The sequence below is a fragment of the Ranitomeya imitator genome, chromosome 4 (genome assembly GCF_032444005.1).
Source record: "Ranitomeya imitator isolate aRanImi1 chromosome 4, aRanImi1.pri, whole genome shotgun sequence".
Lineage (NCBI taxonomy): Eukaryota > Metazoa > Chordata > Amphibia > Anura > Dendrobatidae > Ranitomeya > Ranitomeya imitator.
Window position 1 is genome coordinate 257,425,387 of NC_091285.1, and position 25,610 is coordinate 257,450,996.

The 25,610-nt window shown below is 42.3% G+C and overlaps 1 protein-coding gene across 9 annotated transcripts in view; it reads right to left on the bottom strand.

The window, feature by feature from the left end:
- Window positions 1–25,610, bottom strand: part of NAV3 (neuron navigator 3) — a 1,008,138-nt gene that overhangs the window by 124,497 nt on the left and 858,031 nt on the right. For all 9 annotated transcript variants that reach the window (XM_069764543.1, XM_069764542.1, XM_069764540.1 and 6 more), the window contains 3 exons: window positions 20,581–20,689; window positions 19,017–19,400; window positions 10,862–10,981 (listed from right to left, as the gene is read on the bottom strand). In XM_069764543.1, coding sequence (XP_069620644.1) covers window positions 10,862–10,981; window positions 19,017–19,400; window positions 20,581–20,689 — 613 coding nt within the window. The remainder of the gene's footprint in view (window positions 1–10,861; window positions 10,982–19,016; window positions 19,401–20,580; window positions 20,690–25,610) is intronic.

Below are 25,610 nucleotides of genomic sequence, written 5' to 3' on the forward strand. Positions count from 1 at the left end.
AGGCCCAAGGAGGGGGGGGGCCCTAAGAGGGGGTGTAATGTTAGGAGTCGAGTTTCCTCTGCTGCACAGGGGGAATCTCGATCCGTGTCTGCTGCGGTCTCCCATTCTGCTTCGGCCGCAGTGGGCTCTGCTCAGCGGAGGCGTCGCTCCCAGCGTCTCGCTGGGACTGATTCTGTGCAAAGGGTTACTGCTGCCTTTTCCGGCTCTCCTGTTGTACCCTGCACTGATCTGCGGCGAGCGGGCTTCCCTGGGACTAAGTTCTTATTTGCACACACTGAGCATGCCCAGGACAGGATCTCCCGTTGGAGATCGAGGGTCACATGCTCAGGTGCTGCAGCACATCCCATTGGTCCTCTTGGCAGGTCCTGAAAGGGCAAAACTTCTGTAGCAGCTTCCTGTGCTGCAACTATATAAACTGCGCTAGTATTGTCTTGAAAATATGTATGTGTGTAGATGGATGTATGTCGAAGGATGAAAGCTCCTAAATATCCCTCCCTAGTGTTGTTGACTGTTTGCGGATGATGGTAGCTATCTAGTGCCCGACTAGCCATCAGCACAAAACACACATAACAGCGTCTAGTTGCTGTGACTGCCTGTACGGCGCCGTGCGCTTTCCTTACCCAAGCCTGGGTGGTTAGCAGCGTCCGTTTGTGCGGCACCGCACGTACACTCGTGCCTTTATATATTATTATTTCTGTCTCTCTGACACCCCAGTTGTGGTGTCGAGTGCATGAGGTCTTTTGAACTCAAATCCTTTGTCTTGGGATTGTGTTCTGAGACTTCTTGCTTGCGCTCTATGTGCGGTACCGCGGCCCTGTGACGCAACAGGGTTCGCTTCCTTCACACAGGGTGAAGTTAACCCATGTGTGTATACTTATTGTACCGCCATATCGTCCGTCTCTACTAGTAGCAGGGTTTTCACCTGCACGGTGGACCTCGGACTGCGAACGCACCTAATACCATAACATCTGATTCTTGGTGCGTTCCGCCAGTCCTTAACACATTGTCGAGTTGAAAAACATCTGTGGATACTTTGGAGAAATTTACATGCCACAATGATCCTATCAATGGTCCTGGTGAAGAGGTTTGAAAACATGGAAACGCACTGACCCAATAAACCGTGTGTGTATTTTAACCTTGTGTGTGACTACACCTTTAAACTTTGGGCAGTGCGGGCTCTGAATCACCACATTCCTCATTTTCTTCATGGCATTTTATTGGTGGTCTGGCAGCAGCCTTTACATGCTTTATAGGAGTTGTGACTGCCACAACCCTATCAGGTGAGTGTACCTACAATATTTTATTTAATTTGATTATCAGAGTTATCACACAATTTGCGCTCTCTGTCTCTCCAGCTTTATTATTTTATTTAGAAATAAAACAAGATGTATCTGGCTACCATACATCATACCACTCCATTCAATAATACCAGGAGTATGACCGATATGAAATTCTCTTGCAAAGGCCCCTTCACAGAGTTGTCCATGGGTTCTCATCAGATGAAAAGAATGACAAGTAGTGATCCATTCTGTACTGCAAGTGAAATTAGATGTCACATACCAAGCTAAAGGCATCAAAGAGATGATAGCCAGACATTGGTTTGGAGACTATGTATGCAATGCCATGAAGAAGCCTTCATAAGGGTTCGTGAAAGGGTCTTCAGAGAAATATTTCAACATAAAAATGATAAGCCGGATGATGCTTAAGTTATTTTGAACAGCTGACTGGGCCTAAACATGCTACTATTACCTGCAACCTCTCCAGACCTGTCCCTTATTAAACACATCTCATTGGTCAAGAATTACAAAGAAAGCTGCAAGCAGCAGATCTTGATGATTTTTGTGCTTAAATGCCTTCAGTGTGGCAGGACATTACTCAGAGAGCCATTAAAGGGAATCTGTTAACGGATTTTTACAATCTTAAGACAGCATGTTTTAAGGGATAAATACAGATTGCAGCAATGTCTCTCTCTATCAAGCTCCTTGCAGTGATTGGTTTAGCACCATGAGCGTATCATTACTAAAAAAAAAAATTAACAGTGGCCAAGCATTTCTGTGGTCCAGGACACAACATGAGCAATATGAACGTTGTCATATTAAAAGGCAACTTTAAAACACAAACACATCGAAGGGTTTGGGAATACAAACTTATTACAGTCTTGTATTGCCTCCACACAGGACTAAATATATCAGGAGGATTTATGACTCTCTACAGAATTTGAGGAATCTGCTCCAAAAACAGTGAGGACACCAGGCCTCTGATCTTACTTGGATATTGGGACTATAACCCTTTCACACCACTAACCTAATCCAATTATGGATTTATTCTCTGAGCTCAGTTTGTTAATTTGAATCTCCCTTTATTATGCCATGTCTCTGGGGTTTTTTTGTGTGCATATATTTGTGTTTCTTTAGAAACTTTGCTATACCGTGCCTGAGGAAGAGACCAATAAGAAGTCTCGAAAGCTTGCTTTGTAACATCATTTATTTTATTTTTGTTAGCCATTAACAGGTACCGTAGAAGTTGTATAAATTGGTACAGGCAAAGAGACCGAACAAATTCACAGAGCTGTACTTAACACAAATTAACTAAAAAATAACTTTTATTAATCTATTTAATATGACATAAAAAAGAACTGTGCCCAAACTTTATGACTAAGACAGAAAAAAATGGGGAAGAAACCTACGTCTCACCCTATCACTAGCTCACCTGATGTCTCACCCGGTCTCACCTATATCCTCACCCATTAATGGGTATCATAACTACAAGATTATCTTGTTTTTCCCACTGAGAAATATCATTGCTAGGACACATGATTCTTGGTTTAACTGCGAATCCTTCTGGGATAAGCATCTCACTATCTATGGACATTGTATATGGAGAGCCTGGTGTGGGCGGGGTTAGCTTTCTCAGCTTTGCTTCATGCTAAATCTAAAAACTCTGATTGTGTCAGAACCGCTATACCGACTAATCTAAGTGATACCTTGTTGGATTCAGTGTTTCTTTGTCTACATCATGCTGCTCTCAAATGAGGTGGCATAAAGTTTCTGACATATTCCCTTTAAATATAACTGATAGCATGCCAAAGATTTTAAGTACATGCATAGTCTGCACATGATGCTCTTATGTAAAACTGAATAAATCAAAATGTTTTGAAAATTGTGTTTCCATTTTTTTTCATTTGCATATCATTATTAACACATCTGTAGTTATTATAATTCCATGACTTTTCCTTCTTGGTGTTGCAATTTTAATAGGTTGCACCTATTATCCCCCACATATTTTGCAATCAATAATGGCAACACTGGAGTTACCGTATATACTCGAGTATAAGCCAAGATTTTCAGCCCAAATTTTTGGGCTGAAAGTGCCCCTCTCGGCTTATACTCGAGTCACGGTAGCGATGTGGTCGGCGGGTGAGGGGGAGAGGGCGCTGAGGAATACTTACCTAGTCCCAGCGATCCTCGCGCTGTCCCTGCCGTCCCACGGGCTTCTGTGCTGCAGCTTCTTCCCCACTTCAGCGGTCACTTGGGACTGCTCATTAGAGATATGAATAGGCGGCTCCACCTCCCATAGGGGCGGAGCCGCCTATTCATTTCTCTAATCAGCGGTGCCGGTGACCGCTGATAGAGAAAGAATCTGCAGCACCGAAGACCAGCTGTGACAGGAGGGGACAGCGCGAGGATCGCCAGGACTAGGTGAGTATGTTATATTCACCTGTCCACGTTCCAGCCGCCGGGCGTCGCTCCATCTTCCCGGCGTCTGCGCTCTGACTGTTCAGGTCAGAGGGCGCGATGACGCATATAGTGTGCGCGGCGCCCTCTGCCTGATCAGTCAGAGCGGAAAGACGCCGGGACCGGACGCTGGGAGCTGCAATCAAGAGAGGTGAGTATGTGTGGTTTTTTTTTACTGCAGCAGCAGCAGCAATGGCACAGATATATGTGGAGCTCTATGGGGAGACATGAACGGTGCAGAGCACAGTATGGGGCAGAGCTATGGGAGACATGAACGCTGCAGAGCACTATATGGGGCAGAGCTATGGGAGACATGAACGCTGCAGAGCACAGTATGGGGCAGAGCTATGGGAGACATGAACGGTGCAGAGCACAGTATGGGGCAGAGCTATGGGAGACATGAACGCTGCAGAGCACTATATGGGGCAGAGCTATGGGAGACATGAACGGTGCAGAGCACAGTATGGGGCAGAGCTATGGGAGACATGAATGGTGCAGAGCACAGTATGGGGCACAGCTATGGGAGACATGAACGCTGCAGAGCACAGTATGGGGCACAGCTATGGGAGACATGAACGCTGCAGAGCACTATATGGGGCAGAGCTATGGGAGACATGAACGGTGCAGAGCACAGTATGGGGCAGAGCTATGGGAGACATGAACGGTGCAGAGCACAGTATGGGGCAGAGCTATGGGAGACATGAACGGTGCAGAGCACAGTATGGGGCAGAGCTATGGGAGACATGAACGCAGCAGAGCACTATATGGGGCAGAGCTATGGGAGACATGAACGCTGCAGAGCACAGTATGGGGCACAGCTATGGGAGACATGAACGCTGCAGAGCACAGTATGGGGCAGAGCTATGGGAGACATGAACGCTGCAGAGCACAGTATGGCACAGCTATGGGGCAATATGAACAGTGCAGAGCACTATATGGCACAGCTATGGGGAAATAATGATCTATTTTTGTTTTTGAAATTCACCGGTAAATGCTGCATTTCCACCCTAGGCTTATACTTGAGTCAATAGGTTTTCCCAGTTTTTTGTGGCAAAATTAGGGGGGTCGGCTTATACTCGGGTCGGCTTATACTCGAGTATATACGGTACATGTTAGGCACCTGAAAGTGGAAAATGTTCTCAGGTAAGACATCTGATAATTCACGATAAGTTAGGTATTATGAATACCCAAACTGAATTACTAGTGATAGTAAAACTTAACAGTTTTTCCCACCAATCATTTGTATGTAGGTCATGAGTCCTTGGTCCTTCTTACCAATCCAATCACAAAATAGGATGGCTTAAAGAAAACTTGTTATGTTGAAAATGGTACCTGATCTGCTGCGCAAAGTCATATAGTAGGAGCTGATGACTCCCGTATACATTTTTGTGGAAAAAGTTTCAGAAAACTGAAATCCCTGGTGCTCGCATATGAATCCAGTGGGCGGTCCAGTTCAGTGACTGACAGCTATTTCTGCATACACCGGAAATACTTTCAATCACTGAATAGGACCACCCACTGGACTCGCATACATACAAAAACCAGGGATTTAATGAATAAAATACAAGTTATACGGAATATTTTCCAAAAATCATTCTCACAAGCCATTTACATATCATTCTTATCAGCATCTCCTTCTCTTTAATTAAACCGGCAGGGCGAAGAATGTTCTTGAACAGTGTTGCGGTACCTATTTGGCAGTTGCATACCTTCTGTGATTTCTGTGCTCTAAAAACAGTACGGTAATTTGTCATGATAATAGCAAATCATACACATCTAAGGACGGAAAATCGAAAGACAACTATCCACCATCTCAATTTCGACCTATATTTTGCTGATATTGCTTCAGGGGGGTCAATAAAGCTGCTATTCATTTTCATGTGCAAGCAAGAAACGGTTGGATAGGAAAAGCAATTCACTGCGACTACAGCATAGCCTGCAGAGACAGCAATAAGACTGCAGTGACAGCACTACTGAAGGCTAATCCGATGTAGGAACGGTAGAAAACATTTCATAAAGTATGTTCAGTATATGTGAAATATTAATGATTCTGGAAGTGCAGCTCATTCCAGGCATGTAGAAATTAAATTCCTTCGCACTGCAAGTCACAACCATTATCAATCAATTCATTGATTAGTATTATTTCCTAAAACCATACCTCCTTCACCAATAGTGTAATGTAAAATGGAGACAAGGTCCTTCTCAGACAGGGCTGGGATGTTCTCAGCAGCAGCTAAGTGCAGACATATTATTTGTTCTATTTAATATACAGACGGTCTAAACATTTCTACGACATCAAACTAAAGCAAATCATAGGGGAAGATTTACCAGCAGGGGATTTTTTTGAAGTCAGCATTAATTGAGGCTGTGCTGCCATACTTTACTCTAAAATTTATATCACACAGTGCTTGATAGATTTGGTGCGTATTTAGATTTTTCTCCAGTATTTATGTCACCTAGAGATTGAATTGCCAGTTTCTTTCAATTCATAAATTTGGTGCAGATACTTGCCTGACTAAGGGTGCTTTCACGTTGTGCTGTGTTTCTCCGGTGGGGTATACATCCGAAATCCCCAGCAAAAGGGGTCCCAATGCATGCGCTGACGGGCCAATAGACTATAATGGTGTCGGAAGAGCGAACTTAGCTCTGCCGTACACTTTTTTCAGGAGTGTAATCCTACAGGAGGTGGACACTTACATAGTAGACTGCATCTGGGTGAGGTGATGCCCTGGTCCAGGGGGAGAGATATAAGCTGCGGGGGTGTGACTATGAGGCCAACCTCCTGATGACATCCCATTTGAGACTTTTCTCAAATGAAACATTAGGAAGTAAACAGAATAGTAAAGAATTTTTAAATTAAGCAAACTACAAAAGTAGTAAGACATTTTATCTTTTGGGCGTACCATTTAAGGCACTTGGATATTACAGAGGAGTTTTCCAACTTGGGACTGCCATTTAGAAGTCATAATGAAGAGCTGTTCACAAAGAGCACTTCTTGCTCTGGTGTACATTACAAGTACATGTACAGTACCATATAGACAGCCATTCCTTTGAATTGCTTTGAAGTAATACATTTGCACATCAGGGGCTCTCCAAACGTGACATGGCATTCGCTAGCTATTCCAGCAAATTTTACATTCAAAAAGTCAAATGGCGCTCCATCCCTTCCAAGCCCTGCCATGCACCCAAGCAGCTGTTTTCCTCCACATATTGGGTATCTGCGCACTCAGGAGAAATTGCACAACAATCTTTATGGTGCAATTGCTCCTGTTATCTTTATGAAGAAGCAAAATTTGGAGCTAAAAAAAGATTTATCTGGGAAAAATTAGATTTTTTTTTTATTTTCACGGCTCTACATTATAAACTTCTGTGAAGCACCTGTGGGTTCAAGGTGCTCAATACACATCTAGATAAGTTCCCTAAGGAATCTGGTATCCAAAATGGTGTCAATTGTTGGGGATCTCCACTGTTTAGGCACATCAGGGACTCTCCAAACATGTCCGTTAATGATTCCAGCAAATTTTACATTCAAAAAGTGAAATGGCGCTCCTTCCATTCCGAGCTCTGCCGTATGCCCAAACAGTAGATTTCCCCCAGATATTGGGTATCGACATGCTCAAGAGAAATTGCACAACAAATTGAATGGTCCATTTTCTCCTGTTGCCAAAGTAAAAACAATTAGGTCTAACGGAAATTTTTTGTGAAAGAAAAGTAAATGATTATTTTTTCCTTCCACTTTGCAAAAATTCCTGTGAAGCACTGGAATGGTTAATAAACTTCTTGAATGTGGTTCTGAGAACCTTGAGGGGTGCAGATTTTAGAATGGTGTCACTTTGGGGTATTTTCTGTCATATAAACCCCTTGAATTAAAAAAATGGTTTTGCAAATTCTGTAGAAATCAGAAATCGCTGGTCAAATTTAATCCTTATAACTTCCTAACAAAAAAAATGATGTCTCAAAAATTGTGCTGATGTAAACTAGACATATGGGAAATGTTATTTATTAACTATTTTGTACATATGACTTTCGCATAAAATAGGGCATCAAAATTAAATGTTTGAAAATTGCAAAATTTTCAACATTTTCACCAAATTTCCATTTTTTTACAAATAAATGCAAGTTGTATCAAAGTAATTTTATCACTACCATGAAGTACAATATGTCACGAGAAAACAGTCTCAGAATCAGTGGGCTACATTGAAGCGTTTCAGAGTTATGACCTCATAAAATGATAGTGGTCAGAATTGTAAAATTAGCCTGGTCAGGAAGGTGAAAACAGGCTTCCTGGTGAGGAGCTTAACCAACACCTATCAAATATTTAGAAGCAAAATTTTATTTACAAAGGGGTTATAGTCATAAAACAAATCCCTTAAGGAACATGTAATCAATACCCTCAGATGTGTTTAAACAATATATAACACTTAAAAAATGACAATAGTTATCTATATAAAAAAGAAAATAACATGCTTCATATCACAAGAATTATCACGCTGTACATACATGTAGAATATAGAAAAATGGACCAAACTCAAATTACTAAGCATTTTCTAATTTTGTTCCCCAAATATACTTCACATTTAAAAAATTGTTTGTTTCTTCTTTACATGATGCACCAAGTTTTTATCCTCATGATCCTAATAATGTCCAGAGTGATTTTGAATATCTACATATAAACAGAAAGGCGTTCCTTGATTAACAAATTTTCACCTTAATGTCACGAGGCTGAATGCCCTATTTTAAATGGATTTCCTTTCCTTCAGTCCTGAGAGAGTTAAAGACTCTTTCCATGCTGGCTGAGACCATACAGCCTGGTTGCAACTGCTCATCATTTACTCTGGACCCTGTTGCAGTTTAGTTTACTTCTCCCTGTCTCTATCCTCCTCTCTATTGTTGGTTGGTGCTTTTGTATCATAGTTGTTTTCTGTTATCCCTGTTTTGTCTGTATGTCTTGTTTATGTTACATTTATGTCCCATGCATCATGGTGGTGGGGGAGGGGATAGATCAGGGTTTAACAGGAGCATAGTAAGGTCCGAGAACTGGGCCTCTCTACCTTCAAGAGTACCCCCGGGACAGGAATGGTTAGGTTCCCATTTCCAGGGACAGTTTGAAGCCCCTCTCGCTTACAAAAGATCGTCACTGCATGACACTTAATCACATAAATTATAGGATAGTCTGACCTTCTGGAACTTATCAAATGTCCTATAAATGCGCATGGAGTAGGAGTTGTGTGTGAGAAGTATATAGGACCTCTAATCTCAGAGGTGGGGTCCAGCCTGTTCTCACAGCCATTTCACTGAATCATAGAGAAAAAGTGCCTCGATGTGATTTGATTTAATATTCAGTGAGGAGACAGCATAGCATATGTACTCTGTCAACTCACTGAATAGATGGAATGATGTCATTTGGACAGGGTAAAGTAGAAAATAAGCTAAGAGCAGAGATACAATGCAGTCATGTGAAGATATTTCCTCCTGTGCAATGTCTACAAATGTCATCACTTGACTACAACCTTGTTCTGACAGTTCTGTACACTTCTCTCCTGCACTATGCTGGTCTACAATGAAGCTGCTGCTGTGAGGTATGCTGCTACAGGAAAAGGTGGACCCTCTAACATTCCTGTGCGGTGCTCTTCCCCGGAAGCAGCAGCAGTCAGCGTCTATATAGGTAAGGGGAGCAGTTCGGCAGTTAAGGCCTCTTTCACACTTGCGTCGTTAGGCCTCCGTCGCAATGCATCGTTCTGTGCAAAAAACGCATCCTGCAAAGTTGCCCGCAGGATGCGTTTTTTGCCCATAGACTTGTACTGCTGATGGATCGCGACGTATGGCCATACGTCGCATCCGTCGTGCACTGGTTCCGTCGTGTTTTGGCGGACCGTCGTTATGAAAAAACATTCAAGGGAACGTTTTTTCGTACGTCGCATCCGCCATTTCCAACCGTGCATGCCGCCCCCTCCTCCTCGGGACTTTAGAAAGGGCAGCGGATGCGTTGAAAGACTGCATCCGCTGCCTACGTTGTGCCGAATTTTCACAACGTGCGTCGGTGCGTCATGTCGATGCTTTGTGATGGCCCTGTACCGACGCAAGTGTGAAAGAAGCCTAAGAGAAGCAATGTTTGGCAGGATAAAGCTGTGTTTAGTAGGCTAAGAGGAGTGATGTTTCACAGGAAAAGGATTTATATAGAGGAGCTGAGGAGTGATATAACCAGGATGGGGCTGTATAAAGGAGACTGAGGATTTATGTTCTATTGGGGGGTTGTATATAGAGTTTCTGGAAAGTGAGGTACTGCAGGAAGGGGCTGAGGAGTTATTTTGCTTGTATGTAGAGAGGCTGAGAAGGACGAGGCTGTATATAAAGAGGCTGAGAGGAGTGTTATTTTGTAGGATGTGGCTTTATATAGAGGGCTGAGGGGAGTGATATACTGCAGGATGGGGATGTGTATTGGGTGGCTTAGAGGAGCAATGTGCTGCAGAAGATCGCTGTTTATTAAGGGGACTGGGAAAAGCAATACTGCAAAATGTGGCTGTGTATAAAGGGGCTAATAGAAACAATTTACTGAAGGAGCTTACTGTGTATAGAGATGCGTATGTATAGAGGGGAGAGAGAAAATTGATATACTTAGCATTTTGGCTGTCTATAGAAAGGCTGAAGGGAACAATAAACTGCCAGAGGGGCTGTATACCGAGGAGCTGAGAAGAGCGATGTACTGCAAGAGGGCGCTGTTTATAAAGAGGAGCAATATTCTTTAGGAAGGGGCTGTATACAGAGTTGACTGAGATGAGCGATATACTGCAGGATATGGCTGCATATGGTCTGCAGAAAGTGCTCTGAAAAGGTGATGTGGTTTCTCTTATGCAAACAGGGAACCTGTTAGGCCGGGATCACACATGCGGAGCGTGCGGCCGTATAGCAATACATGCAGCCGCACACTCCGCCCCTGAGTGACGGCAGCAATGCCAGGTATTAACATGCGAGACTCGGCCTTAAAAATAAGAATTCTACACTTGTCCACTCTCGGGTAAAATAAAATAGTATCAATAATCTTAGCTTTCACATCTCTACAAATATATTATTCATCTTTTTCCGTATTTGGAGATATAAAAATCAACACACAAACTGCCAGATCTTACCTGTCTGCGTCAACAGCAATATCATGCACCCCTCTATGAATGACATCACGAGATGTTGTAAGGTCAGGTATCCTATTAAGACTCCTGGTGTATAAATTCAGTCCACCATCTGTTAGATACCTAATGTAAATACAAAATGTGGATTGGATTTAGATTGCGTTCACAAAGAAATTGAAATAAACTGTGCAAGAAACCAAGGTCAAGTACAAACAGTATGTCACCTTGGATAAGCACAATAGAAGCAGAAAAATCACATTTGAGATAGATTAATAATTGATTTCCATGGATTGAGGTTGCTATCCGGGAGATATTTTATTCTCTCTTGCTTTCATTGTGGTGTAAAAGTCTTCTAATTTCTGTAATGTTATTTTATGTCTCAGCTGTTTGTCAACAGGACTACCAAACCGTCCAGAACCAGTACAGTCTTTAAAAATAAGGAACTTTTTTTTACCTGTCCGGAAAAAAAATTTAAATTGTCCACGATTTATTTGAGGCTGAAGAAACTTATAGATAGTTTGGCTTTAATTATCATCATTTTACAATTTACAGTGAATGTAGCTGATGTCTTCATATCAAAATTTGGGTCTGTAGGCAATTATCACTTATAATCATAATGATTTATTGCGGTTTTCAATGAGTCCGTAAAAAATATCGTCTGTGATTTTTTGAAAAGTTGTCCAGATACAAAATAAAACGTCGAGTTGGCAACCCTGTTTGTCATTGAGATGGTAATAGAAGAAATCATTGGAGGGAACCCGTACCTTTTGTAATGAACAGAACTGAGAATGAATCTTTTAAATCATTAACTTCCACTGATTTATTAATGTGCCAATCATTCTGACTGACTGTAATCTAATACCAAGGGAATCCATTTCACAGTCCCCTGTACAGAATTGACTGAAAGCCATGAGCAAGTATATGGCTGAAGGGGATGCAGAGCTAGCAGTCATGCATAGATTTTGGTGCCTACAGGGGCCCGAAAAACAATCTGCCTCATGAGAAAACGTCGATATTGTAATTATACTTGCACCTCCGGCTATGAGTAAAGTCATTAACCAGAGTTGTATTGTGGACACAACTTATTAACAATCCAATCTTAACTATTTTCTGCTAAGAGGTTATTGTAGAAGGATAAAAAATAGACAGGGAAACAATGGATTACATCGGGTAAAGATAGAAAACTATGCTATATCCAAGAATTTATCCCAGAAAATATATGCTCCTTCCATCACACACAATGCAGACAGAACTGTTAAGTATGACTATTTCTACTGTCTATTGCTGGGTGAACCCTAAGGCCACATTCACACATAGCGTCCTGTCCCTGCGGGTTTTCCTGCAGCGGATTTGATAAATCTGCAGGGCAAACCGGCTGCGGTTATCCCTGCAGATTTATCGCGGTTTGTCCTGCGGGTTCCGCTGCAGGATTTTACCCCTACTATTGATGCTGCATATGCAGCAATATGCAGCATCAATAGTAATGTTAAAAATAATAAAATACGGATATATATACTCACCCTCTGACGTCCCGATCTCCTCGGCGCTGCAGGCGGCGGTCCGGTTCCAAAGATGCTGTGCGACCAGGACCTTCGTGACGTCACGGTCATGTGACCGCGACGTCACCGAAGGTCCTGGTCGCATAGCAAACCTGAGACCGGACGGCCGCGTGCAGCGCTGAGACTTCAGAGGTGAGTATATCATTATTTTTTATTTTAATTCTTTTTTTTTAACACAAATATGGTTCCCGGGGCCTGGAGGAGAGTCTCCTCTCCTCCACCCCGGGTATAACCCGCACATTACCCGCATTACTTCCCGCATGGTGGGCACAGCCCCATGCGGGAAGTAAGCGGATCAATGCATTTCTATGCATTTCTATCGCTGCGATTCTGCACAAAGAAGTGACATGGTCCTTCTTTTTTTCCGCAGCAATTCAGCGCGGCTTTTTTCGGGTTTTTCCGCATCATGTGCACTGCGGTTTTTGTTTTCCATAGGGTACATTGTACTGTACCCTGCATGGAAAACAGCTGCGGACCCGCAGCGGCAAAATCGCCGTGGTTCCGCAGTAAAAACCGCTTAGTGTGAACATACCCTAAGGCTGAGTGCACACGTTGCAGATTTTTCGCTTTTTTTGCGTTTTTTCGCTATAAAAATGCTATAAAAACGATTAAAAAACGCAAAAAAAAACGCATTGCGGTTAAAACGCAGCATGTTCATTAATTTTGCAGATTTTTTGAAGATTTCCCACTATATTATTGCATTGGGAACCTCCGGAAAAAACCACAAAAACGCATCAAAACGCGGTAAACTGTGAGAAAAACGCGTGCGGATTTCTTGCAGAAAATGTCCTGTTTTGATCAGGAAATTTCTGCAAGAAATCCTGAACGTGTGCACATAGCCTTAAGTACGATTTATGGCTTTTACAAGAAGAGCACTTATAGCTATTTTACTTGCCACATGAGGGGTAAAAAAAGTTTTGTTTTCCAATTTGGGGCTATTTAGTTTGGAAAAACGAAGGCTACAGGGTGATCTTATGTTAGTGTATACATATATGAGGGGACAGTACAAAGACCTTTCTGATGATCTTTTTAATCATAGACCTGAGACAGGGACAAGGGGGCATCCTCTACGTCTGGAGGAAAGAAGGTTTAAGCATAATAACAGATGTGGATTCTTTACTGTAAGAGCAGTGAGACTATGGAACTCTCTGCCATATGATGTTGTAATGAGTGATTCATTACTAAAATTTAAGAGGGGACTGGATACCTTTCTTGAAAAGTATAATGTTACAGGGTATATATACTAGATTCCTTGTAAGGGTGTTGATCCATGAAACTAGTCTGATTGCCGTATGTGGAGTCGGGAAGGTTTTTGTTTTACCAATGTGGAGCTTACTCTTTGCCACATGTTTTGTTTTGCCTTCCTCTGGATCAACATGTTAGGGCATGTTAGGTTAGGCTATGGGTTGACTTAGATGGAATTAAAGTCTTCCTTCAACCTTAATAACTGTTACTATGTAATTTGTGCAAATTGTCATTTAGAAATCAAGGTCCCAGAGTCTGGAGGAATTGTGGAGAGGCACACAATCCGAGCTGCTTGAGGTCTAGTGTGAAGTTTCCACAATCGGTGATGGTTTGGGGAGCCATGTCATCTGCTGCTGTAAGTTCACTGTGCTTCATCAAGACCAAAGTCAGCGCAGCCGTCTACCAGGAAATTTTAGAGCACTTCATGCTTCCTTTCTGCCTACAAGCTTTTAGTAGATGGAAATTTCGTTCTCCTGTAGGACTTGGCGCCTGTCCACACTGCCAGAAGTACCAATACCTGATTTAAAAACAACAGTATCAGTGTTCTTGATTGGGCAGCAAACTTGCTTGACCTTAACCCCAAAGATAATATATGAGGTATTGTCAAGAGGAAGATGAGACACTGGATCCAACAATGCAGACAAGCTGAAGGCTACTAAGAGCAACCTGGGCTTCCATAACACCTCATCAGTGCCGCAGGCTGATTGCCTCCATGCCATGCCACAATGATACAGTAACTGATGCAAAAGGAGTCCCGACCAAGTGTTGAGAGCATTTACTGAACATACATTTCACTAGGCCAACATTTCCTATTTTAAAATAATTATTCAAGCTGGTATTATAAAGTATTCTAATTTACTGAGATAATGACTTTTGGATTTTCATTGGCTCATTGGCTGTAAGCCATTTTCATCAACATTAACAGAAATAAACACTTGAAATAGATCACTCTGTTTGTAATGACTCTATATAATATAGTGGATGCTTTCCTGAAACGGAAAGTACTTGCAAGCAGCATAATACAAAGAATAGCAGGTTTACCCAGAATCCTTTGCAGTAGGCGGAGCTATGCAAATCATCTCTTTCCACCCCAGTCTAATCTACAGCGCTTGGAACCGCCAAGCGTGCAATGCTGCGGATTAGTTTATAAATTTACACAGCCAACCACAGCTTACCTGTGGACACGTGTTTCGGGCTTTAGGCCCTCATCAGCACAGGGCTGGAATTGATTGGCTGTATGGAGTGGGGCTCGGTGAGCAAGCGATACATATATGCTAGCCACCTTAGGGAGAGACCCAAGTTGGGCTAAATGTATAATATATATATGTATATATATATATATATATATATATATATATATATATAATATATGAGTTTCACTTTTTGCATTGAAGAATTGAAATAAATTAGCTTTTTGATGATATTCTAATTTCGTGAGAAGCACCTGTATTTCTGCCTAAATCAATTCTTATGCTACAAAAATACTAAAATAATCCACAAAGGAATCGATGCTCAGTTTTTGGAAGCAAATCCTCTGTTTATCACACTAATGCAGCCTGAAAATTGTTTTAATTAAGTGATAGCATAAATATATGAAAGGATTAAAAATAGAATAGAAGCCTATGTGGAATTGCAAATCAAAGAGGATGAGTGTTTAAAGTATGATAATTCCCCTTTACCACACTAAGAAGTTGTCAAAAACGCATCACGAAACTTAGCAGTAATGCTAGAAAAAATGTATAAGTAAAAGGCATTTATTGTGGTGTCCAGGGAAACACTAAAGTCAAGGGAGATTAACCAAGCATCATGCCAAGAGTCTTAGCTTAAAAGAAGCCAATCTTATCCGCAGCTTTCAGAAATGTTTTTCGGTGCTGTCTAAATATAATTTACTGCTTGTTAAAAAAAAGTCAATAGCTTTAACTAGCATTAATTAGGACTGTATCTTTGAAAATGCCCCAATTTTTAGTCTAGTGAGCAATGAAGAATGTGATGTTATGTGCATGTAAACATAGACATAATAGCAAGTGTGAACTATGCACATTTGAAACTTTTATTTTTGGGGAGATTTTATTTTGTGCGAGTCTATGCTTGGGTCAGACCTTTAGTCACACCGATTTTTTTTATTTCTTCAAGATTTTACAGTTTGATGTGAAATTAAATCAAGACACATATGATTTTAAAATGTTTGCTGGCTTTTTCACAGTGTGCTGGAAGTCTACTATCAGAAATTACTGTATGTGGATTTTGGAGCCCGTTTGTATATATATATATATATATATATATATATATATATATATATATATATATATATATATATATATATATATATATATGTGTATGTATAATCCTACTCCTACAAGAAGCCTACAGCAACATTGATAGAGCTACAGCAAATATTGGCAATTAATGGTTGTATACTGCATGTGGTAATCTCTCATATGCTTCACCTGTCTTGCCTGTGGGGTAGGGTAGCAAGACGGAAGCCATTTTTCTCATACAAAGAAAAACATCCAAGTCTAAACCTACATCAAGTCTGCCAAAGCAAGTGGGAAGAAGTATTATAGTCTAATAAGACTAAGGTTGATTCTTTTGTCCATAATTGCCAACACTGAAATTTACCAAAACAACTTCATACCCACAGTGAAGCATGGTGGAAGTAGCATTATGGGTTGGTGCTGTTTTTTGGAACTGGGACTTTAGTCAAGGTGGAATGAATTATAAACAGTTCCAAATATCAGTCAATTTTGCAAGAAAATCTACAGACCTATGCTAAAAACGAAGAGAAATTTCACCTTTCAACACAACAATGGCCTAAGCATACCTCTAAATCTACCAAAGAATGACTTCACCAAACGATTAAAGATTTTAAATGGTCCAGCCAGAGCCCAGACTTGAATCCATTTGAAAATCTGTAAATGACCTGTGTGGCGCTGTACACGGGAGATGTTCTTGTAAACTGAAAGCTTTTGAGCGCTACTACAAGGAAGAGTGGGCAAAGATTGCCAGTGCTAGATGTGCCATGCTGATTCCTGACTAAAAATACTGAATGCAGTCATAAATTCATAGTATTAGTTTGAGGGTGTGCATATTTATGCAACCATGTTATTTTAGTTCTTAATTTTTCTTTTCCCACCTGAAAAGATATCAGTTTATTGTTTAGTTGAATTGTACAGATTCTAGGTGATATTTAAGGTACAAAAAGTTGGTAAGATTCTTTTCACATCATAAAAACTTGGCATCTTAACAGGTGTGTGTAGACTTTTTATATCTACTGTGTACATATATGTATATATATATATATATGCACACATATCTATAAAATCTTGAGTGTTCAATAAATGTAAAAGTTATATATATATATATATATATATATATATATATTTATAGATATATAGATACATATATATACTAGCTATTGAACCCGTTCTACGCCCGGGTGGCGAGCATTTATATTGGTATATGGTCTCCATCCTGTCATGTGCTGCTCCCATCCTGCGCCCCCGTTCTGTCATGTGCTGCTCCCATCCTGCGCCCCCGTTCTGTCATGTGCTGCTCCCATCCTGCGCCTCCATTCTGTCATTTGCTGCTCCCATCCTGTCATTTGCTGCTCCCATACTGCGCCCGTTCTGTCATTTGCTGCTCCCATCCTGCGTCCCCGTTCTGTCATTTGCTGCTGCCATCCTGCGCCCGTTCTGTCATGTGCTGCTGCCATCCTGCGCCCGTTCTGTCATGTGCTGCTCCCATCCTGCGCCCGTTCTGTCATTTGCTGCTCCCATCCTGCGTCCCCGTTCTGTCATTTGCTGCTGCCATCCTGCGCCCGTTCTGTCATGTGCTGCTGCCATCCTGCGCCCGTTCTGTCATGTGCTGCTGCCATCCTGCGCCCGTTCTGTCATGTGCTGCTGCCATCCTGCGCCCGTTCTGTCATGTGCTGCTGCCATCCTGCGCCCGTTCTGTCATGTGCTGCTGCCATGCTGCGCCCGTTCTGTCATGTGCTGCTGCCATCCTGCGCCCGTTCTGTCATGTGCTGCTCCCATCCTGCGCCCGTTCTGTCATGTGCTGCTGCCATCCTGCGCCCGTTCTGTCATGTGCTGCTGCCATCCTGCGCCCGTTCTGTCATGTGCTGCTGCCATCCTTCGCCCGTTCTGTCATGTGCTGCTGCCATCCTTCGCCCGTTCTGTCATGTGCTGCGGCCATCCTGCGCCCGTTCTGTCTTGTGCTGCGGCCATCCTGCGCCCATTCTGTCATGTGCTGCTGCCATCCTGCGCCCGTTCTGTCATGTGCTGCGGCCATCCTGCGCCCGTTCTGTCATGTGCTGCGGCCATCCTGCGCCCGTTCTGTCATGTGCTGCTGCCATCCTGCGCCCGTTCTGTCATGTGCTGCGGCCATCCTGAGCCCGTTCTGTCATGTGCTGCTGCCATCCTGCGCCCGTTCTGTCATGTGCTGCTGCCATCCTGCGCCCGTTCTGTCATGTGCTGCGGCCATCCTGCGCCCGTTCTGTCATGTGCTGCTGCCATCCTGCGCCCGTTCTGTCATGTGCTGCGGCCATCCTGCGCCCGTTCTGTCATGTGCTGCGGCCATCCTGCGCCCGTTCTGTCATGTGCTGCTGCCATCCTGCGCCCGTTCTGTCATGTGCTGCTCCCATCCTGCGCCACCATTGTATTATATGCCCCCCGCTCCAGTGTGTATGCCCCCGAATGCTGCTGCCATATAAAAAAAAAAAAAAATACCATACTCACCTATCGTCCGGCTCCACTGCAGGTATGTCTTCAAGAAAATGGCGCCGGAAAGCGGGGACTGCGCAGGCGCCGATTCCGGCAGCAGGAATCGGCGCCTGCGCAGTCCGCGCTTTCCGGCGCCATTTTCTTGAAGACACACCTGCAGTGGAGCCGGAGTGTGTCTTCAAGAAAATGGCGCCGGAAAGCGCGGACTGCGCAGGCGCCGATTCCGGCAGCAGGAATCGGCGCCTGCGCAGTCCGCGCCCTCCGGAGCCGGGAGCAGAGGAGCCGGGAGACGGAGCCGCAAGCAGCGCTGGAACCGGGAAAGGTGAGTATACTTACCCTCCCTCCTGGCGGTCCCTGACTCTCCGGTGGAGATCGCGGTATGCGTTCAGTGCTTACGCATACCGCGATCTCCCGGGAGCGTCGCTCTGTGAGGCCCAGACTGCGCCGGCGCTTGCGCTTGCGCAGTCTATAGAGGCTTCGGACAGAGTGACGCTCCCAGCGTTATATTATAGATATGCTATTTCTGCTCTTCAACATTTATTGAACACTTACATACTATTCATTATTTCCCTGCACAACAAAATACAATTATTTTAAAGTGATATATAAATTCTAAAAAAAATGTACACTCACCCACTGTTGATATCATCAGATCTCAGACTCTTTCCAAGAATGTCTCCATCACTCATGTAGCCTCCTACATCCACTTCTGAAGACAAGTCAAGGTCATGATTTCCCTTCTCACAGATGTCAACTTGTGATAGATTTCCAAGCCGGGAAACAGCAGCACGCCGAAGAGGCGTAGTGTACATGAAACGTGATGGGTCTGTGTGGATGAAGCGTCCTGTATTGCTTCTAGGATAAGCACCAACAAAAGAGGGCGCATCACCAGCTTGGAGCCTTGGGCTACCCTGTCCAAGTCTCCATGTTACTGTAGAGGATCGACTTGTCAAACTTGGCAAACTTCTCCCGCTTACTTCAGTTGTTACTGTGCTATCAAAAGTTGTTTCAAGTGTGCTGAACGACAAAAAAAACATAAAAAACCCTCATGATAAATCAATACTACATATTATAAAAGGTGCAATACAAAGTCAGAGTTACATATTAGACTAATCTTGGAAATACATATAGACATGGGACTGTATACTACATATACTTCTCATTTCTTACTATAATTTCATTAGAAACAATTGTATATGATTTTTCCAAAGTCGACTGATAGTTGCTGCTTTAATTGCTGTGTAAGATCTGCAGGGTCTATGAGCAAAGTGGCCCACAAAAAATTGAGACTTATTTGCTTATCTGAGGATGGAATTACAGTACGGTGTCCATTTTTCTGGAATGGGTTGATATGAAAAGCTTGAGAAACCTTCTCTTGGACCACCTTCCATTTTTTTTAGCTTACATTAAAAATGAATTACACACAAATGGTAAAATATCAGACACACGAATCACAAACAGATGAAAAACGGACAATCAAATGAAAAGAAGTAGAAAAGAATGTTTGTTTTTTGTGGATGCAAAACTGACATGTACGTGTGAATAAGATGCAAGAGAGAATGACAAAATGCGAAAAAAAATAGAAGAAGTATTTTCCTTTTTAAAAATCAAAAGCATGCACTAATGGGGTACCTACAACACCATTTTATGTATCACGCATCCATGTCTGTAACTGGAGGTTATGCTGACAGGCAAGCTTCCTAGGGATCACATTTCTATATACTGTAGGTGACCCTATTCCTTCAAGGAATTTCTGATCTAAAAAGAATTCATGCTCATTGCCACTTTCTTATGGAAGAAAAGATGACTATGACACCTTCATTTAGTAGAACTTAGAATTCCATCATATAAGCTGTAGTATATTATCCTACTGCGTAAATACTGCTACTAAAACCAATGACAAGTAACATAACATAAAAAGCTCTCAGTAGGAACAGAAGAAAAGTCTTCTTCTCATGCTGTTGATCACATGATTCAGATATGGAAGCCTTTGATAATCATTTTGGAAAACAATGGAGCAGCTGGCTAGGTTATCAATGCCTCCTACATCCACTTCTGAAGATGTGTCAAGGTCATGACTTCCCATCTCACGGACTTCAACTTGTGATAGATTCCCAGGCAGGGGAAAAGACATGAAATGCCTACCTGAAATACTGAAATCTACAGACAAAGATGAGCACTGGGTGGGCACCCATACCTGTGACTTATTTGAGTCCCACGTAAACTGGACATGGTTTCTTCTAAGTTTTGCCTAAGGTCTGCTATATTCTTTACAGTTCTCATTCTCCTCGCTTCTGGATCTTCACCTAGACAAAAAATGATCTTATTACAAAACAGGAAATATCAATCCATATACAATGTAGAAGTAGATTTAACTACGAATGTGAAGGGTTTATATGTGTATATGCCATAAATAAATATTAAGATACTTTGTACAACCCCATTAAAGCTACAGAAATAGGATCAGAACAACCTTATAAATGATAATATCAATAATCTCTATGATATAAGTAACAGTCACTATTGTGATTACATCTATTCAAATCCAATTGGTAAGACGTTACATGTTCTTAAAGGAATTGTCCTGATTACATAAAATTTCTTTGACGAAATGTTAATGCTTTAAAATGATAAATTACTATGCACTCATCCGGATGAACCCTTGTGTCTCCGCCACAGGCAGCTCCAGTGTATTCTACCGGGATCGAAAATGATGACATCGTGTTGTTCAGTCACATGACTGCTGGAGCCTGTGATTGGTTGCAGTAGTCAGGTGCCTGGAACAAGACATCATCAGATGCACAGCCAATGGCTTTCTATTCCAGCCACCGGATTGCTACAAATAGGTGACGAAAGAATGGAACACGAAGACTCTAGGTACAATCCAAGTGAATTTTTATTAAACATGACCAACCGCTGTAAAGTGAATTTATCACAAGATGTCTTACTACACACTGCATATATTATTAAAAAGAGATTTTCAACCAGCTATAGCTGGACACTTAAAATGTCTATTTTAACATCAGGCAGAGAAGCTAAACAAAAAAAAGAAAATTGGACGGCCATTCTGGTAAGCATTTTCAAAGAAAGTACACCAAACACGTCAGGTCTTACTCATCTATTTAACAATGTATGCAGTTTGGATTGTGAAATCTAGTGGGAGATCGTTTTTAAAGCATTCTCCCATGGTCCACTTTATGGATAATAGCAAGACAAATACATTTTGAAGAACTAAGCTTTATATAGTCTGGTCTTCCATGGTAAGAATATCGGGTCAGTTGTGGCAGTAGACTTATACGTATAGGCATGCTGACATGGACATCTGACAGAACAAAAGATTTGAGAACGTGGCCAGCGGTAATTAACTGGAAACTGGCTGAAGAGAAAGGAAGTGATGAGACTAAAATTAGACCACCTGTGACCCGACCAAACTCTATACCGATGACATTCAGTGCACTCGTCGTGTTATCCTCAATGACACAGCAAACACAATGGTCATTAGGGTCTTATACATTATCTATTTTATAAGGATAGAAGCCTTTATAATGCTTAGCATAATGCACAGAGGGGTGGTTTCTTCTATAGAGGACATTTCAGCAAAATAAATCATATCAAAGTTCATTAAACTGTGATTAGGAAACTTCACACAATAATTTAAGTTTGGGATACATTCACACATATGGAGGATGGTGCAGCAGTAGGTCACACCATTACTGCCCTGCCCATTGACATACAATTTTTAATGATGATTTTCTGTAATTGTGTTCACGTTTCTGCACACCGAAGCAATGGTATCTCAATAAAGGTACAATAATGAACAAATAAACATATACCGTAAATGTATGTTTTGGCACGTGTGTCAATGAAGCATGAGTATACTGCTTCATTTCCATAAAAGACTGTCATATGTTCAGACTTGTGAATATATATCTACTATATAAAGCTGAATGTGTGTGTGTGTGTGTGTGTGTGTGTGTGTGTGTGTATGTGTGTGTGTATGTCCGGGATTGGCATCTGCACCGTCGCAGCTACAGCCACAAAATTTTGCACAGTCACACGTCTGGACCCCGAGAGCGTCATAGGCTATATTGTGAGGTGAAATTTTAACCCCGCGCTTTCCAATTCACCAAACAATTTTTCCCCTATCTACATAATGGGAAAAAATGAAAGGAAAAGTGTAGGAGGCAAATTGACAGCTGCCAGATGTGAACAAGGGGGACTTAAAGAATGAGAGCGATGGCGCCAAAGAGTATATACCGTACAGTTGCTAAGGTGGGGCCCCGAAATGGGATACTCACCACACATGGGGATATGAACACACACACAAAATGCGCCACACACTACCACGTGCTTGAACACATATTACCCTCAGCACACATTTCACCACAAATACACCAACCTCGCCACATAAAAGTCGAAACACAAAAGTCGCCGCTCAAAACTCACCACGCGCAGAACTCGCCACATGCAAAAACTAGGCTCTTGCAAAACTCGCCACAAGTGCAAAACTGACCTCATGGAAAACTCGCCACACGCAAAACTTGCACACGAGGAAAAATTGCCACATGCACAAAATTTGCAACACATGCAAAAGTTGCCTCGCACAAAACTTGCACATACTCAAAAGGCACCACACATAAAACTCGCCACGCGCAAAACTCGCCATGCGCAAAACTTGCTGCACACAACTTGCTACACTAACCTGTCACATGCAACTCGACACAAAAAGTTGCTACACGCATGTTGCCACACAAAACTCATCTCACAAAAGTCGCTACATGCATGTCGCCACACGCAACTTAACACACACAACTTGACAAACGAAACTCGCCCTAAAACACACACAAGTCTGGTATTATCCTTCAAAAATAAAAATCTGATTAATAAGCAGACAAACTACAACAAATGTACCATATAGGAAATACAGCAGCTGTCAGTCACATGACCTGTCTATTATGTGTATGTGTGAGCTAATATATACTGCCAGGGGGAGGGCTTCCTGTTGGCTGGGGATTTATCAGGCTGCCAATTTAGCTTACAAATACTGAGGTAAAAATACTGAGCAAATAACGTGTGAACAAGGTCTAATACAGGAGATAACACACTGGAATATACTATATACAGGGGAGATGACACACAGATATATACTATATACAGGAGAGATGACACACAGGTATATACTATATAGAGGAGGAGATGACATACAGGTACATATATATACAGGAGGAGATGACATACAGGCATATACTATATACAGGAGGAGATGACACACAGGTATATACTATATACAGGAGCAGATGACCTACAGGTATATACTATATACAGGAGGAGATGACATACAGGTATATACTATTTACAGGAGGAGATGACACACAGATATATACTATATACAGGGGAGATGACACACAGGTATATACTATATACAGGAGGAGATGACATACAGGTATATACTATATATAGAAGGGGATGACATTCAGGTATATACTATATATAGGGGAGATGACACACAGCAGGTATATACTATATACAGGGGAGATGACATACAGGTATATACTATATACAGGAGATGACATACAGATGTATACTATATATAAGGGAGATGACAAATATGTATATACTGAGGTGATGAGGTGAAAATGAGAGGTGTGAGGTGAAAATGAAAAGGTGTGAGTGCAAAATGAGAGGAGTGAGGAAAAATAGTGGAGTGATCAGAAAATGGCATATGTGAGGTTGAAATGACAAGTGTTAGGGGGGAATGAGAGGAGTGAGGGAGAAAATGAGGTGTGAGGGAGAAAATGAGAGATGTGAGGGGGAAAATGAAAGATGTGATTGGGAAAATGAGAGGCGTGATGGGAAAATAAGAGAAGTGAGGTGCTATAACTAACCACAGATATTTATACTATGCCCAGGCAACGCCGGGCTCTTCAGCTAGTCTACTATATAAAGCTGAATGTGTGTGTGTGTGTGTGTGTATGTGTGTGTGTATGTCCGGGATTGGCATCTGCACCGTCACAGCTACAGCCACAAAATTTTGCACAGTCACACGTCTGGACCCCGAGAGCGTCATAGGCTATGTTGTGAGGTGAAATATTAACCCCGCGCTTTCCAATTCACCAAACAATTTTGCCCCTATCTACATAATGGGGAAAAAAGTGAAAGGAAAAGTGTTGGAGGCGTCGCAACTACAGAAACAAAATTTTGCACAGTCACATGTCTGGACCCTGAGAGCGTCATAGGCTACGTTGTGAGGTGAAATTTTAACCCCGCGCGTTCCAATTCACCAAACAATTTTGCCCCTATCTACATAATGGGGAAAAAGTGAAAGGAAAAGTGTTGGAGGCGTCGCAGCTACAGCCACAAAATTTTGCACAGTCACACGTCTGGACCCTGAGAGCGTCATAGGCTATGTTGTGAGGCGAAATTTTAACCCCGCGCGTTCCAATTCACCAAACAATTTTGCCCCTATCTACATAATGGGGAAAAAAGTGAAAGGAAAAGTGTTGGAAGCGTCGCAGCTACAGCAACAAAATTTGGCACAGTCACACGTCTGGACCCCGAGAGCGTCATAGGCTATGTTGTGAGGTGAAATATTAACCCAGCGCTTTCCAATTCACCAAACAATTTTGCCCCTATCTACATAATGGGGAAAAAAGTGAAAGGAAAAGTGTTGGAGGCGTCGCAGCTACAGAAACAAAATTTTGCACAGTCACACGTCGGGACCCTGAGAGCATCATAGGCTTCGTTGTGAGGTGAAATTTTAACCCCGCGCGTTCCAATTCACCAAACAATTTTGCCCCTATCTACATAATGGGGAAAAAGTGAAAGGAAAAGTGTTGGAAGCGTCGCAGCTACAGCAACAAAATTTTGCACAGTCACACGTCTGGACCCCGAGAGCGTCATAGGCTATGTTGTGAGGTGAAATTTTAACCCTGCGCTTTCCAATTCACCAAACAATTTTGCCCCTATCTACATAATGGGAAAAAATGAAAGGAAAAGTGTAGGAGGCAAATTGACAGCTGCCAGATGTGAACAAGGGGGACTTAAAGAATGAGAGCGATGGCGCCAAAGAGTATATACCGTACAGTTGCTAAGGTGGGGCCTCAACATGGGATACTCACCACACACGGGGATATGAACACACACAAAATGCGCCACACACTACCACGTGCTTGAACACATATTACCCTCAGCACACATTTCACCACAAATACACCAACCTCGCCACAT